General features: G+C 50.5%; 1 protein-coding gene across 3 annotated transcripts in view; it reads left to right on the forward strand.

The window, feature by feature from the left end:
- The window catches only part of MAN1C1 (mannosidase alpha class 1C member 1), a 174,396-nt gene that overhangs the window by 113,283 nt on the left and 46,406 nt on the right, over nt 1-14,707 (forward strand). For 2 of the 3 annotated variants that reach the window (XM_049878315.1, XM_049878316.1), the window contains one exon: nt 14,423-14,538. In XM_049878315.1, coding sequence (XP_049734272.1) covers nt 14,423-14,538 — 116 coding nt within the window. Of the gene's footprint in view, nt 1-6,080; nt 6,222-14,422; nt 14,539-14,707 lie in introns of all 3 variants that reach the window. The other variant, XM_049878313.1, reaches the window with a different exon arrangement.

Consider the following 14,707-nt stretch of genomic DNA (forward strand, 5'->3'; position numbering starts at 1 on the left):
AGCAATGGAAGGCTTCTCCATTCATCAGCCTTGGGGAATTTGCATGACTTCGCTAAGCCTCACTTTCCCCATCTGTAAGATAGAACAGTAACAGCACCCTCCTCATAGTGTTGCTGCGAGGCAGCCCAGCAGCCGCTGACACACACAGGCCTGGCTGCCCAGTAGCTCTTGTTATCGTCATGCCACGTCAAGGCCTACTGTGGGTGGCTGCTGTGTCCAGTTGTCTTACACACACTATGTGATTTCTAACCCTCAAGACAGTCCTGCAAGGTGAGGATATCATTGCCCTGATTTTACAGATGAGGAAACTGAGGCAGCTAGTAAGTGTTGGATCCAAACTCAGGTCTTTGTGACTCCAGGACACGGCCCTTTCCCTGCAGATCAGCTACCCAGCGACAGAAGGACCCTCCACTGGGGCTCAGCTCCGTACCAGGCTCTCCCAGCACCGCCTGTGCCACCTCTTTATGTTTCTTGTGGTAAATGGGGCCTCTTTGATTTCCTTTCTTTTCCACTTTCCAGTAATCATCATTCATCTTGATATCAGGGCCTCACATCTGTGTCTCTTGGCACCAGTCCACAGGCCATGTTTGCCATCATCAATGCATAGTTCTGTGTGGCCAAGATGTATAGCCAAGATGGCATTGTGACCCTGCCCCGTGGGTCTAGGAGGCCCTGGCACCATCAGAGGGCAGCTGGAGGTTCCCCTGAGGGAGCTGAGGTGAGGCCACGGGCTAATGATGTCCTGAGGTCAGGTGTAATTCTTGTTTCTGGACTGGCAAACAGCTGCCCCCCAGCTGGGGAGCATCTCCAGTTGCCTTCAGGGGTCTCCCGCCAGCCGCCCCATAAGTGACTAATGGGTACTCACCAGCCAGGATGAACAGCCCAGAGTCCCCAGATGGCTCCACGTGGGATCTCCTCTGGATTCCCCTTCCTCCCGGCCACTCTCTACACAGCAGCCAGAGGATCGCTTCAGATCTGGTCCCTAAGCCACCCAAACCCCTTTCCTGTGCCCCAGGGCCCTGGTGTCTGGCCCCCACCCATTCACGTACCTCTGTGTTCCCTCCTTCTCACTACATGTGACCTCCTTTCTGCTCCGCAAACACTGTCAAGACTTGTCCCCCCTTGTTTGCTGTGATTCCGCCTGACATGCCCTCATCCCCACACCCTGCTCCTGAACATCCTTCCGGCCTCAGGGCCAACACTGCCTCCTCAGAGAGGCCTTCTGCTGCTGGTCCCTCCTTAAGCTCTCCCTTTCCCTTTATCATTCATATTATAATTTGTAACTAGATGTCGCTTGTGTGTGTATTCACAGTTTTTCTACCAGGACTGTTCTGTTCACCAGTGCCAGGCATTTGCTGAGCACTCAAAAAAAAAATTGGGGAGGGGGGGAGATAAATGACTAAATCCTGAGCAAGTGACTTAACGTGCTTTGTTGTGAGGTGTGAAAAAGAAGATGTATGTAATAAAACAGTGCACAGTCCCAAATTCTCATAAAAAGATCAGACTTAATGGTCTGACTGAGACTAGAAGAATCCCGGCGGTCATAGTCCCCAAAACTTCTGTTGGCCCAGGACAGGAACCATTCCCAAAGACAACTCATCAGACATGGAAGGGACTGGACAATGGGTTGGAGAGAGATGCTGATGAGGAGTGAGCTACTTGTATCAGGTGGACACTTGAGACTGTGATGGCATCTCCTGTCTGGAGGGGAGATGGGAGGGTAGAAAGGGTTAGAAACTGGCCAAACCGTCAAGAAAGGAGAGACTGGAAGGAGGGAGCGGGCTGACTCAGGGGGAGAGTAAATGGGAGTATGGAGTACGGTGTATATAAGCTTATATGTGACAGACTGACTTGATTGGTAAACTTTCACTTAAAGCACACTAAAAATTATTAAAAAAAAAAAAAAAACAGACTTACTTGTCTGACAGAGACTGGAGAAGCCCTGAGAATATGGCTCCCAGACACCCTTTTAACTAAGAACTGAAGTCACTTCCGAAGTTCACCCTTCAGTCAAAGATTAGACAGGTCTATGAAACAAGCAATAACACACGTGAGGAACGTGCTTGGTAGTTCAGTCATGTATATGAGACTAAATGGACATACCTGCCCAAAAGCAAAGACAAGAAGGCAGGAAGGGATAGGGAGACTGGATGAATGGAAACAGGGAGCTCTGGGTGGAGAAGGGGACAGTGTTAACACATCATGGGGTTGGCAATGAATGTCACAGAGCTATTTGTGCATTAATTGTTGAATGAGAAACTAATTTACTCTGTAAGCTTCCACCTAAAACACAATAAAAAGAAAAAAAAAAAAAAACAGTGCACAGTGCTTGGTTAATGCTAACTGCAATTATTTTATTAGCCACTGGTGAGGAAGGGGTTGGTGTTTGGCATTTAGAAGAATTCTACACTGCACCAGCAAACCTCACAGGGTCTGCCATGGACCAGGATCTCGGAGCACCCTGGAGTTGGTCTCTGGCTCTGAGAATCTCACACCATCTGAGAATTGCCTCTGCCGAGGGGAGAACCCTTTCTCCTGAGGATGACTGCACTGCTTGTCAGGGATGCTCCTCCGCAGGGAGGCCCGTGAAGGGAGGTGTCCAGTCCTTCATTCAGCAGATCCAGGTGATGCCTTGGCTCTGCAGGGCCTGTGTTGGCTTGGATTGCCCAGGCCTAGATTCAGCCCTGAAGATACTCACTGCCTAGGCTGGACCTGAGAAAAGGACACGTGTTAACAACACGTTTGAAAATAATTTCTTTGATAAAAGAGTTCAGAGGAGAGAAACATGGGTCCAGATGGGGCAATCAGGGGTGTCTTCATGAAAGAAGGAGCATTTTATCTGGGACTTAAAGTAGACGTTGAATTGAGACATATGCGGAGATACTTTGGGTTGGAGGAAGGCATTGCAAGCAGAGGGAAAAGTGAGTGAAGCGCTGGAAGCTAAAAAGAGTGGGCCACATGGAATCAATAGCTAGTGCAGGGAGCACGTGAGGACTGTTAGGAAATAGGGCTAGAAGGGCATTGTATCCGTCAGCTATTCCCATCAAAACACTGTGTAACAGATTACTCCACAGTGTGTGGCTACAGCAATGTTTGTTCCTCATTCATGTGGCTGCAGACAGCCTGGGGTTTGGTTGATCTAGGCTCCCCTCAGCTGGGTTCAGGTCTGCTTCATGCATCTCTCATCCTTCTTGGATCAGTGGCTATTTGAGGCGGGTTCTACTCATGGTGAAAGGCAGGAGGGCAAGAGGGCAAGCCCAGCCATGCCCACGTATTTTAAACCTCTGCCCCAGTTTTGTCCACTAATCCCACTGGTCAAAGGAAGTCTCATGGCTAAGCCTAAAGTCAAGGTCCTCACCATCATAAGGCCAAAGCAAGCTGCATGGACAAGCCCAAGGATAATGAGGCAGGAATGTCCTTCCTTCCCATCGAGGTGGCAGGAGGCAATGAAATATGGAGTCCAGAGTATGGAGGACTCTGGTTCTGACCTCAGGACCTGCCCAGAGCTGCAGCTGGGCTTAGGTGTTTCTTGGGATGAGCAGCCAAGGGCTCCAGCTTCTGCCATTCTCCCCATTGTGGCAAGAAGCGTGCTGTGATCATAGAGTTTTCAAAAGCGCCATTGTCACTACCTTCCTCAGGGCTCATGCCCCCTGCCTGCCTGACACGAAGGCAGTGCCATCCTTTCCTGCTGGGCCAAGTGTCTGCTAGCTTTTCCAGTCTCGGGTATGGCCTACTCTACTGGAACTGAGCCTTAAAATAACAGCCCCATGTGTTAGGTGCCTGCTGTGTGCTGGGCATTGCACAAGAGCTCTTTGTATATGTTCATCTGAACTCACCACAAACCAAACCAATTACTGTCGAGTCGATTCCAACTCATAGAGACCCCATGTGTGCAGAGTAGATCTGTGCTCCATAAGGCTTTCATGGCTGAGACCTTTTGGAAGACCTTTTGGAAGCAAATCGCCAGACCTTTCTTCCGAGGCACTCATTTGTGCCATCCAGGGACTCACCACAACCACCCTAAAAGGGAAGTCCCATTTTCCAATTTTACTGAGGCTCAGAGAGGTCAAGTCAATTGCCTAAGATTGCACAGCTAGGAAGGGACACAGGTGGGCTTAGAACCAGGGTCTGTTTTGTTCCAGAATTTGTGCTATTCCCCCCACCAAGGCTGTCATGCATGAAGCCCACAAGGTCGTGTGGTCTGGAAGGTAGTTTCTGGTTACAGCTCTGTCCCTAAGCTGCTGTGTGACTTTGGAGATATCATTGCAGCATTCTGGGCTCCAGTTTCTCCTTCTGCCCTTTTCCTCTCTCGATGACGTTCTAGGATGAAAGCCGCTCAGAGCTTGCTCTACAGCACTTAAGAGGGAATTCTTAAAGACAGTACCCTCAGCTCTTATTTAAAAACAAACAAACAAAACATTAACATGTTTTTAAATATACCATTGTTTTCCAGTGAGGAGCCCAGTCAAGTATTGCGCAATGAACTGTGTCCGGGCATTTGTCGCAGTGAACCACATCCCGTGGGCGGCCACAGCAAACATTCTCCAGCTGGCCATGGCAGCAGACGGAGGCATCTGTTTGGGAAGGGTGGAGGAAACCATTAGTTCCGCCACGGCTCCAGTGTCTGCAGCTGCCCATCTTGTCCCTCCAACAGGGCTTTCCTTGGATAGCTGGCCACTGCTGTGTGTGGTGTGTTCGGCCTCGTAAAGCGTTTGGTCATCCCCGAGAAAGCGCTGTCAGCATTTCCACTAGCTGTTCATTCATTCAACAGCCACATGTTCTCGCCTCTGCTGTGCCTGGCCTGGGGAGGGATGCTGGGGCCACTGGGAGAGTTGGATCCAGCCACCGCCCTAGGACCCACAGACATGTGAGCAAAGCTGTGCAACATGGGGCAAGAGGGGCTGGGATGGAGGCATGTGAGCATAGGGGACGGGCATAAAAGGAGGGAGTGGTCAGCTCTGCTCAGAGGCTCAGGGATATCTTGGCAGAAGACTTAATGCTTGAGCTGGGGCCAGGAAGATGAGTGGGTGTTTCCCAAGCCAACTCTGAAAAGGAAGGCATGCCCCAGCAGAGAGGCCACACGTCAGCAAACACTCCAGGGCATTTTGGGAGCCACAAGTGGTTTGATGTGGGTAGAGCATCTCATACAAAGAGAAGCAGTACAGAGGTAGAGCTGGAGAGGTTGCCAAGGGCTGGATCATAGGGGCCTTGGCAGCTGTGACCGGGAGTTTGAACTTGGAGAACAGAAGAGCATGGCAGGCTTTTAAACAAGGCAGTGTTTTAAACACGGTCGGATCTGATCATCTTTTATTATTCAGCCTCTATTAAATGAGAACTCTGTTGGGTTCCAAGAATAGTTCCTAAAAAAAATACCCTTAGTCTTCCAGAGGCTTCGAGAAACCCCTAGAAACACTCAGTTTCTGAACACAACTTTATGTGACCAGGAAATAGCTGTCACGGGAAGATCCAAAGAAAATATCCCAGCTGGAGAAAGAAAAAATCCAGACCAGATAGAAACAGAGATGTCTCAATCCCTTAAAGGATTTTATGCAACCAGAAGATCTTCCCATATAAGACGATGTGGTTTTAAACAATATACTTTGGAGCAAGTAGAGATGTCATTTTAATTAATCTTCTAGAAACCCATGAGGGAGAATGTTCCAGTTACCACTACTGCATAACAAATTACTCCAAAACTTAGTGGCCTAAAACAATTCTTTATTACGCTCCTAGATCAGTAGGTCAGGAATTCAGAGCGAACACAGTGGGAACAGTTTGTCTCTGTGGCACAGTGGTTGGGCTCTCAGCTGGGAACGCTTGAAGGCTGAGAATGGCTGCTGGCTGGGATCATCTGAAAGCTTTTTCATTCGCATGTCTAGAATTGGGGCTGGCATTCAGCAAACCTACACGTGGCCTCTCCATGTGTTTTCTCCTTGTGGGTACTTTGGGCTTCCTCACAGTATGGCAGCTGGTTCCAAGAGCAAGCGTTCCAAGAGGCAGAAAGTAGACAGTGCCAGTTTCTTAAGGTCTGGGCTTGGACACTAGCACGTCACCCCTTCTGCTTTATTCTGTTGGTCCAGGTAGTCACGAAGGCCCCCCCAGGTCAAGGGGAGGAGTCGCGGGGGAGCGTCAGTGTCACAAGCAGAGCGTCATTCTTCTCGTGGGATGGGATATGCTATGGCAGCCATCTTTGGAAAATACAATCTGTCACACAGAGCCAGGTTGGTTTCTTTGGAAACTGAGAAAAACTTTTGTGTTGTTTCTTTACAGATTAAGAAAAGTCTCTGTGGATTATATCATCAAATTAAATGCAACCATTAGTGAATGGCTCTGGGGACAATGCGGTAATAGGCTAGGCCTTGGTGGGTTTTTTTCCTTCTAAATGTTCTTCCTGGTGCTTGTGTTGCCCAGCCTGACCCATTTCTCTTGTATATTTTTTGTATCGCATAAAAACCTCATCATCGTTAACATGACAGAGGCAGTAGAGTGGTTACAAACAACAGTCCAGGAGGACAGGGCTGTTCCTGGCCAGGCAGCCGCTGAGGGAGGAGGTAATGGGGAACTGGTGTCTGTCCCCTTTTGTAGAGACTGACACACACACAACAAATAGCGTTTTGCAGGACAATGGCTCAGGTGCAGTCAGTCAGCGTGGCTGATCTGGCCACAGCTTGGTGGAGGGTTTGCTTTGTCTTCTGGCACCAGCCCCTAGCATAGGCAGTTAACCTTGCCCTGAACATGCTTTTGCCTGCAGAGGTAATGTGTTCAACTGGACACATTCATCTTGAGCTCCATCAGGCACTGAGCTACGTGAATGAGCCAAAGCCCCTTTGGAAGCCCTCTCCACCCAGTGGGAAGGAGCCCTTTATCCCCAAATACTCAGAGGCCCCTGCGATGAACTGGGCAGTGTGCTGGGCGTGGGATACAGCAGTGAACAAGATAGGCTCCTCCCCTCCAGTAGCTTACACCCTATTGGGAAAGACAGATAGCAAGCAAGCAAGCAAGTCACTGTATTATGTCCCCTAGTGATAAAGAAAAAATAAAGCAGAATAAGGGAATGGCTATGGGGGTATCTCAGTTATCTAGCACTGCTATAACAGAAATACCACAAGTGGATGGCTTTAACAAACGGAAATTTATTCTCTCACAATCTAGTAGCCTAGAAGTCTGAATTCAGGGCGCCAGCTCCAGGGAAAGGCTTTCTTTCTCTGTGGGCTCTGGAGGAAGGTCCTTGTCAACAATCTTCCCCTTGTCTAGGAGCTTCTCTGTGCAGGAGAGTCCAAAGGACGTGTTCTGCTCCCAGCACTGCTTTCTTGGTGGTATGAGGTCCCCCCTGTCTCTCTGCTTGCTTCTGTTTTATATCTCAAAAGACATTGACTTAAGACACAACCTAATCTTGTAGGTTGAGCCCTAACTCGTTAACATAATAACTGCCGCTAATCCTGCCTCACTAACATCAGAGGTAGGATTTACAACACAGAGAAAAATCACATCAGATGACAAAATGGTGGACAGTCACACAATACTGGGAAACATGGCCTAGCCAAGTTGTTACACATTTTTGGGGGGCACAGGTCAGTCCATAATCAGGAAGGTGCAATTTTAGCAGAGCGATCTGAAGTGCCAAAGCCTAAGCAGGGAGCAGGCTTGAAGGGTTCAAGGAGCAGCGAGCGGTTGGAGTGGAGGGAGTGAGGAAGGGTTGGGGGGAATGGGAGAAGGGGCAGAGAGGAAGCCAGGGGGTCTTGTCAGTGACTGTGAGGACTTCACCTTTTTAATGGGAGTCACACGGGAGTCATGCAGATTTTGGAGCAGAGGAGTGGCATGACCTGACTTGCATTCTTAAAGGACCCCTCTGGCTGCTATGTTGAGGACAGACTGGGGAGGGCAACGAGGGTAGAAGCCAAGGGGGCAGGTAGGAGGCCCTTGTAACACTCCAAGAGAGAGAGGAAGGCGACTGGACCAAAGGAGGTGATGTGACATGGGCAGAGTCTGGGAATCTTGTGAAGGTGGAGTCAATAGGATTTGCTGTAGAATTGGATGTAGGAGTGGGAGGCAGGACTGAATCAAGGGCTTGGGGCCATAGCCACTGGGAGGAGGGAGTCAGCATTTATCAAGAGGGAAGACTGTGGAACAGGTTTGGAGGGAGTAGTAGGATTTGCTTTTACCACTTACTGTCAAGTCCGTTTCAGCTCATGCAAGTTAAGCATGAGATGCCTGTGGGACTTCCAAGTGGAAATGTGAGGAGGGAGTTGGACATGTGAGTCTGGGGCTCGGGGGCAAAGTTCAGGCTGAAAACTTAAATGTGGGGATCATCAGAATGTGGTTGGGGTTTAAAGCTGTGAGATCAGATGGAATCACTAAGAAAAAGAATGAGGACGGAGAAGAAAAGAAGTTCAGAGGCTGAGCTCTGGGGTACCCCAGTCTTTAGAGGTTGGGGAAATGAGGAGAAACCAGCAAAGGAGACTGGGAAGAAGGAATCACAGGGTTAGAAGGAGGAGCAAGATGAACGGTGGCATCCTGAACGCCAGAATCTAGCACAGAGCAACCGTGATGCCAGGGACGGACCAGGATCTAGTATGGAACAACCATGATGCCAGGGACGGACCAGGATCTAGCATGGAACAACCATGCTAGATCCTGGTCCATCCTAGCATGGAGCAATCATGATGCCAGGGATGGACCAAGATCCAGCATGGTGCAACCATGATGCCAGGGACAAACCAGGATCCACCACAGAGCAACCATGATGCCACGGATGGACCAAGATCCAGCACGGAGCAACTATGATGCCAGGAACAGACCAGGATCCACCACAGAGCAACCATGATGCCAGGGGTGGACCAGAATCCAGCACAGAGCAACCATGATGCCAGGGATGGACCAGAATCCAGCACAGAGCAACCATGATGCCAGGGACAGACCAAGATCCACCACAGAGCAACCATGATGCCAGGGACAGACCAAGATCCACCACAGAGCAACCATGATGCCAGGAACAGACCAGGATCCACCACAGAGCAACTACGATGCCAGGGATGGACCAGCCTGGCTTCCTGCCTTCGTGCGGCAGCCGTGTCTTCAATATGGGGACAACTCTGAGTAGGCTGGATCCCCTTCTATTATGGAGGGAACAGGGACAAGTAAATTGATGACCCCCTTATAGTGATAACGAGGAAGGCGGCTTTGCACTGGAGATGGAGGTGTGCACAGTGCAGACATGCAAGGGCTCCAAGCAGGAGGCATCAGGCTGGACACCTAAGGGTGAGACTTCATGCAGACTGTGGGGTGCAGATCAGCGTGGCTTCCTAGGGGAGGGAGCATGTGAGATGGGCTGTAGATGTCCACTGACGCAGGTAGAATCGGTTGGGGGGAGAGCAATTCCCAACACAGTTTGATGAAGTTGAAAAAGTGGGGTGTGTGAGGAGGCCGCAGGGAATAGCAAGTGGCCCATTTGGGTTGGGGGAACCTGGCCATTGGGGTTCGTTGTAGACAAGGCTGAGAAGTTTGGGGTGGGGGCAGGATAGGCAGTGGGCAACCCTTGTCCTCAAGGAGCTCCCCATCTAGTGAGAGAGTGAGACAAAGCCCCACAGTGCAGGAGGAGCGATGGGTGCCTGAGCGAGAGGCCCAAGAAAGTGCTGTGGGCACCTTTTGGGCAGGGGGAGGTTACTTACAGCTGGTGGAATCAGGGAAGGCTGCCAGTGGGAAGTGGACCTTGAAGAATGTGTAGACTTGGAACATGCTGAGAGGCGGGCTTGGCAGAGGAGACCACATGTTCAGAAGCATGGAGGCAGGGGCGTACAACATGTGTCAGGCAGCAGAGCTTGATGGGAGATGAGATTAACAATCTCCTTTGGGACAGACCCAAAAGGCTTCACAAGCCTTATTGCACGGGTACTGGGGAGCCATTGTAGGTTCCCGAGCTGGGGAGGGACATAGTTGAAGCTGGTTCTAGGAAGACAGGTCAGGCAACAAGGTACAGGGTGAATCAGAGGAGAAGGGGTCCTGGAGGCAGTAAGACCCTTTTGGAGTCAGATGCATGTTAGGTCAGGATATTGATGGCCTTAGCGACAGATAGGACCCATGTGTCATTTTCTTTGAAGTTGGGCCAAGAGTTGCATATGCTGCAGCCTCCTGCCCGCACTGCCTAAGAGCAATATCACAGGCCTTGCTGACCTTCAGGAGCACCACAAGACCTTACCAGCCCAGAGGCCTTAGCAGAGGGACCAGTCAGGGGTGATGAGGGCCACACATTCCCACTTCTTTTTATTGGGCTGAGTTCACATGTGTCAACTTCTTTCCATCCACTGCTCCATTCAGTCCTCCCAGCAGCCTAATGAGATAGGTCTTACTGTTATCCCCATCTTACAGATGAGGAAAATGAGGCTCAAGAGGCAAAGTGACTCACCCCAGCACACAACTGAAAAAGGAGCTAAGATTCAAACCCACATCTCCCTGCCACCAAAGCCAGTCGAAGAGCAGAACAGCAGGATGGAGCAACCATTACCCCTCAAAGGGAAGGTGCAAGAGAGCCTCCCATATCTCATCCCCCTCTCCCCACTCCCTGGCCAGACCAGTGTCTCTAGGTGAGCTAAGAGACCCCAGACATAAGAACAGGAAACTGATTTATCAAGTACTTACTCTGTGCCAGGCACATACAGATGTATTTATGCCAGGCAGGTGTACAATGTATTTACCATAGCTCAGAGGTCTTAACTTCATTTTACAGATGAGGACTTTGAAACTTAGGCATATGGGTTGCTGGCCCAAGCTGGGATTTGAACCTGGGGCGGTCTGATTCCAGGGCCTGCCCTGGCAAGAAGGGAGTCCTTGTGAACAGGGAGGGTACAGGTGGGAGCTGGGATAGAGCCAACCTGGAACCTGCCCCAGGCCCAGGGAGGCTTCCAAGCTGGCTGCCTGACTTTTTGTGCCCTGTTGGCTCTTTGCATATGAATGGTGGGCCTGTTTCCTGTGAAGTCATGTGTCTTCTCCCCTGGGGAGCAGCCCTGGGGAGCTGCAGGTGCTGATAGAGTTGAATTCAGGATAGGACCTTCTCTCCTGCCTAGCCTGGCCACAGGGTGACTTGTGGCCTGAAATGAAAGGCTTTCCAATAAGTGCCTTGCTGGACTGCAGCCCAGCTGTGTGGTAGGTGGGGGCCAGGGTGGGAGATCAACTGAGAGAAGGATTCAGGAACCTGAGAACAAGGGCAGACAAATCTCTTAGCCGTCTCAGCAGCGAGCCCGATTGGGAGCATTTGGGAAGGAGAATGTCCCCAGGGTTGTCACAGGGCAGAGCGGGTCACAAGGAGCCCTGGTTGCCTGCCTGGCCCAGCCAAGGTCCTTGGGCCTCTGGGCTCATGCTTGGCGCAGGGGAAGGAGGACCTGTGGGGTGAAAACACCAGGCTGCCCAGGACAGGGTGCAGAAACCAGATATTCTGGGGCACCTCACCCCTGGCCTTAAAGAATTCTCAGCTCTTCGAGCTGTAACTGATCGTAGTGGCCTCCTGCCCGCTGCAGGTTGTGAGATGGGATGGGTTAGCAATCAGATCTGAAACTGTTTGCATGGAGAATTGAGAGGCCATGCTGGGCGGTGGAAGCACTGCATGAGCCAGAGCCCGCTGCTCCTTCCTTCTCTGTCTAATCTTGGATGTACCCTAGCCCCTCTCGGGGGTCCTCATCTGTGAAATGAAGGGCTTGGGTAGAGGGATTTTGAAAATCCCTCCAGCCCCTTAAAGAATCAGGACTGAGGCCCTGTGAGGGAACAGGAGTGACCCCAGCTTCAGAGCCAGGAGTGTGGACACCAGGCCCCATGCTCTGTGGCCTGAGCACCTCAACAGGGTGAGAAAGTGCCTATGAACCACACTCTAGCCCTGGATGCCTACAGGGGAAGCAGCCCCAGATAAACCCAAAAAGAATCAACTCTGTTTAGCTTTAGGATGTGTTTTCATACCAGTCCTTGAGTGTGGGAGGGATTCATATTCTGGAAATTCACTTCAACCCAAATACAAAAGCTATCCCAGGACCTGTGACTCAGAATTGGGGAGGCACTCCTTTTCCCCAGCATTCCTCTTCCTCCACTCTCCACTGCAAACCTTCCCTCTGGAGATGGATTCTTTAACTGCCAGCCTTATCTTTCTCCCTCCTGGTACCTCTCTCTCCCACCCATTCTATCCTGGCTGGGCCCTTCAAACAGGTTCTACCTAGCTTAGTCATGGCCAAGGAAGCGAATGCAGAACAGACCATAGTTTTTTAAATCTGGGGGAACCGGACAATAAACAGAATGGGAAAAATTATAGGTCGAAGCCCTGCTAGAGACTTAACCTCCCTTTTAGAAAATGAAAGCAGTGTACACGTTGCATAGCAACCAAATCTCTTGCCCATCGGATTTTGAGCAGAGCAGAAACAGTTGTGCCCTGCTCAAAGATGGCCGCCCACTGCGCCGCTTTGAATGTGTGTCACTCTCCACAATCCTGTCGATAGTCCAGTCTCCTGAGTCAGGCTCCTAAAAGGGCTCACTACGCGTCATCTGAGTCTCCCATTCCAGGGCTTCAACTCATAATTTTTCCCATTCCGGTTATGGTCCTGGTTTACCCAGATTTTAAAAATTCAGGTCTCTTCCAGTTTCACTTTGTCGGCCATGACTGAACCAGTTCGAACCAGTTCGAAGGCCTGACTTTATCAGACCTTGCCTGGCCTAGAGAGGTGGTTAAGTGTTTGAGTTTCAGAAGGATCTCTGCCTGCAAATTCAACACAAGTGAGCAGTTAGGGAAGCACTAATTAAGATTAGATGCTAACCCTGAATGTTGAAGGTGCCCCACAAAGCCAGTGCTTTACGCTCAAGTGGGCCTTAGCACCTGTCAGAGAACCGGTGAGAAGAGTTTCCTCTAGGGGAGGACGGGGTTATGATTCTTAATGCTTCAAGCCCTCTGCAAAAAGGACACTGAAGACACAATGACTCCTCTTGGGGCCTACACTCTGGTCCCTAAAGGAAATTGTTGCTCCCGGCAATAATTCTGTAGTTGTAAGGAATTGTTGGGAGGCAGCCATCTCTTCCAGGGAGCCCTCTGGTTGGTACCAGGCACATCTCTCCTTTCCCTCCTCCTTTCCAGTCCCCTGCACGCCAGGCCCTGATTGTGCCACATGCCCAGCGTGTGTTGTGGAAGGTGGTCGTTCTGCGCGGTTACCTCAGCCTTCACTCCCCTGACTAGATTCTGAGACCCAACAGTGGTAGCCAGTCGTCTCAGCTCACGCTGTGTATACTTCACCGTCCTGGAGCAAGCCTTGCCAGGAAGTCTGGGGTTTGTGCGTTTGTTGGGTTTCTTTCCTCTAACTTTCTTTTTCTTCTTCCTCCCCCTCCAAAAAAAAAAAAAAAACAGGAATGCGTTTCTGATCATAAACATAATCCAGGAGTTGAAGAAGTCAGAAAGCACCTATAATCTCAGCACTCAGAGATAACTACTGGGTCACATTCTCCCAGGCTTAGTTCTGTACACACACAATTTGTTTTACAACAAAGAGATTAGACTGTGCTTTTTTTGCAATCTTTTTTTTTTTTTTTTTTAACTTAGCAGATCCCATAGATAGCCCTCCAAGTAAATAAACACAGGCCTGCATCCCCCACGTGGATGACTACATAGCGTCTCATTTTGTTTGAGCCATAATTTATATAACTAATCCCCTATTAAGGAGCCCTGGTGGTGCAGTAGGAGCCCTGGTGGTGCAGTGGTTAAGTGCTCTGCTAACTGAAAGCTTGGCTGTTTGAAAGCTGCTAACTGAAAGCTTGGCTGTTTGAACCCACCAACTGCTCCATGGGAGAAAGATGTGGCAGTCTGCTTACATAAAGATTATAGCCTTGGAAACCCTATGGGCAGTTCTGCTCTGTCCTATAGGGTCGCTATGAGTTGGAATACACTTGACGGCAACAGGTGGGTTTTTCCCCCATTGTTATGGTACTGCAGTAAATATCCTCCTGGCTAACTGTTTATGAACTTTTTTTTTGTTAGAATAAAGTAGAGAGTGGAATTGAAAAGTCAGAGGACTTATATGTTTTTAAAGATTTTTATAGGCCAAATGCCAGGTCACTCCCCGACCCTAGCATCACGGGAGGGTGGTGAGCACCTGACTAGCCTTGGTAGTTGACTAGCTGACTGGTACAAGAGTGGATCAAGGTCTGGGAAATGGCTCAGCCTGTGAACACGGCCTCTCCTGCCTGCTCTTTGCCACCCTGAGGAGGAAGCAGCCCATGCGGAGGATGCCGGGTCTTGGTGGCACTGGGGCACCCCTGGACTCATGCCTCGTGCCTGGGGCCAGCCGTTGCCCTAGAGCCTACCCAGGCATTTAGAATGGGTCCTGGGGATTGTGGCTTGTTTAGTGGGGATGGAGTGGATAAGAACGACCCTGGGTCACGCCTTCGGTTTTCTGTCTTGCAGGAGGGCTCAGTGGGGTGACGATCATTGATTCCCTTGACACCCTCTACCTCATGGAGCTGAAGGAGGAGTTCCAGGAAGCCAAGGCCTGGGTTGAAGAGAGTTTCCACCTGAACGTGGTGAGTCACAGGCCCCGGGGCTCCACCCTCATCCCTGAGGCCCAGATACTGCACAGCAGAGCAATCCCTGAACAGGGCTTCAGTGCTCTCAGTGTCGCATCCCCTCCTCTAAGACCAGCCTCAGACATCACCCTCCCACAACCCCCCACCACCCTGGCTGGGCCCAGAG

The sequence above is a fragment of the Elephas maximus genome, chromosome 3 (assembly GCF_024166365.1).
Source record: "Elephas maximus indicus isolate mEleMax1 chromosome 3, mEleMax1 primary haplotype, whole genome shotgun sequence".
NCBI lineage: Eukaryota > Metazoa > Chordata > Mammalia > Proboscidea > Elephantidae > Elephas > Elephas maximus.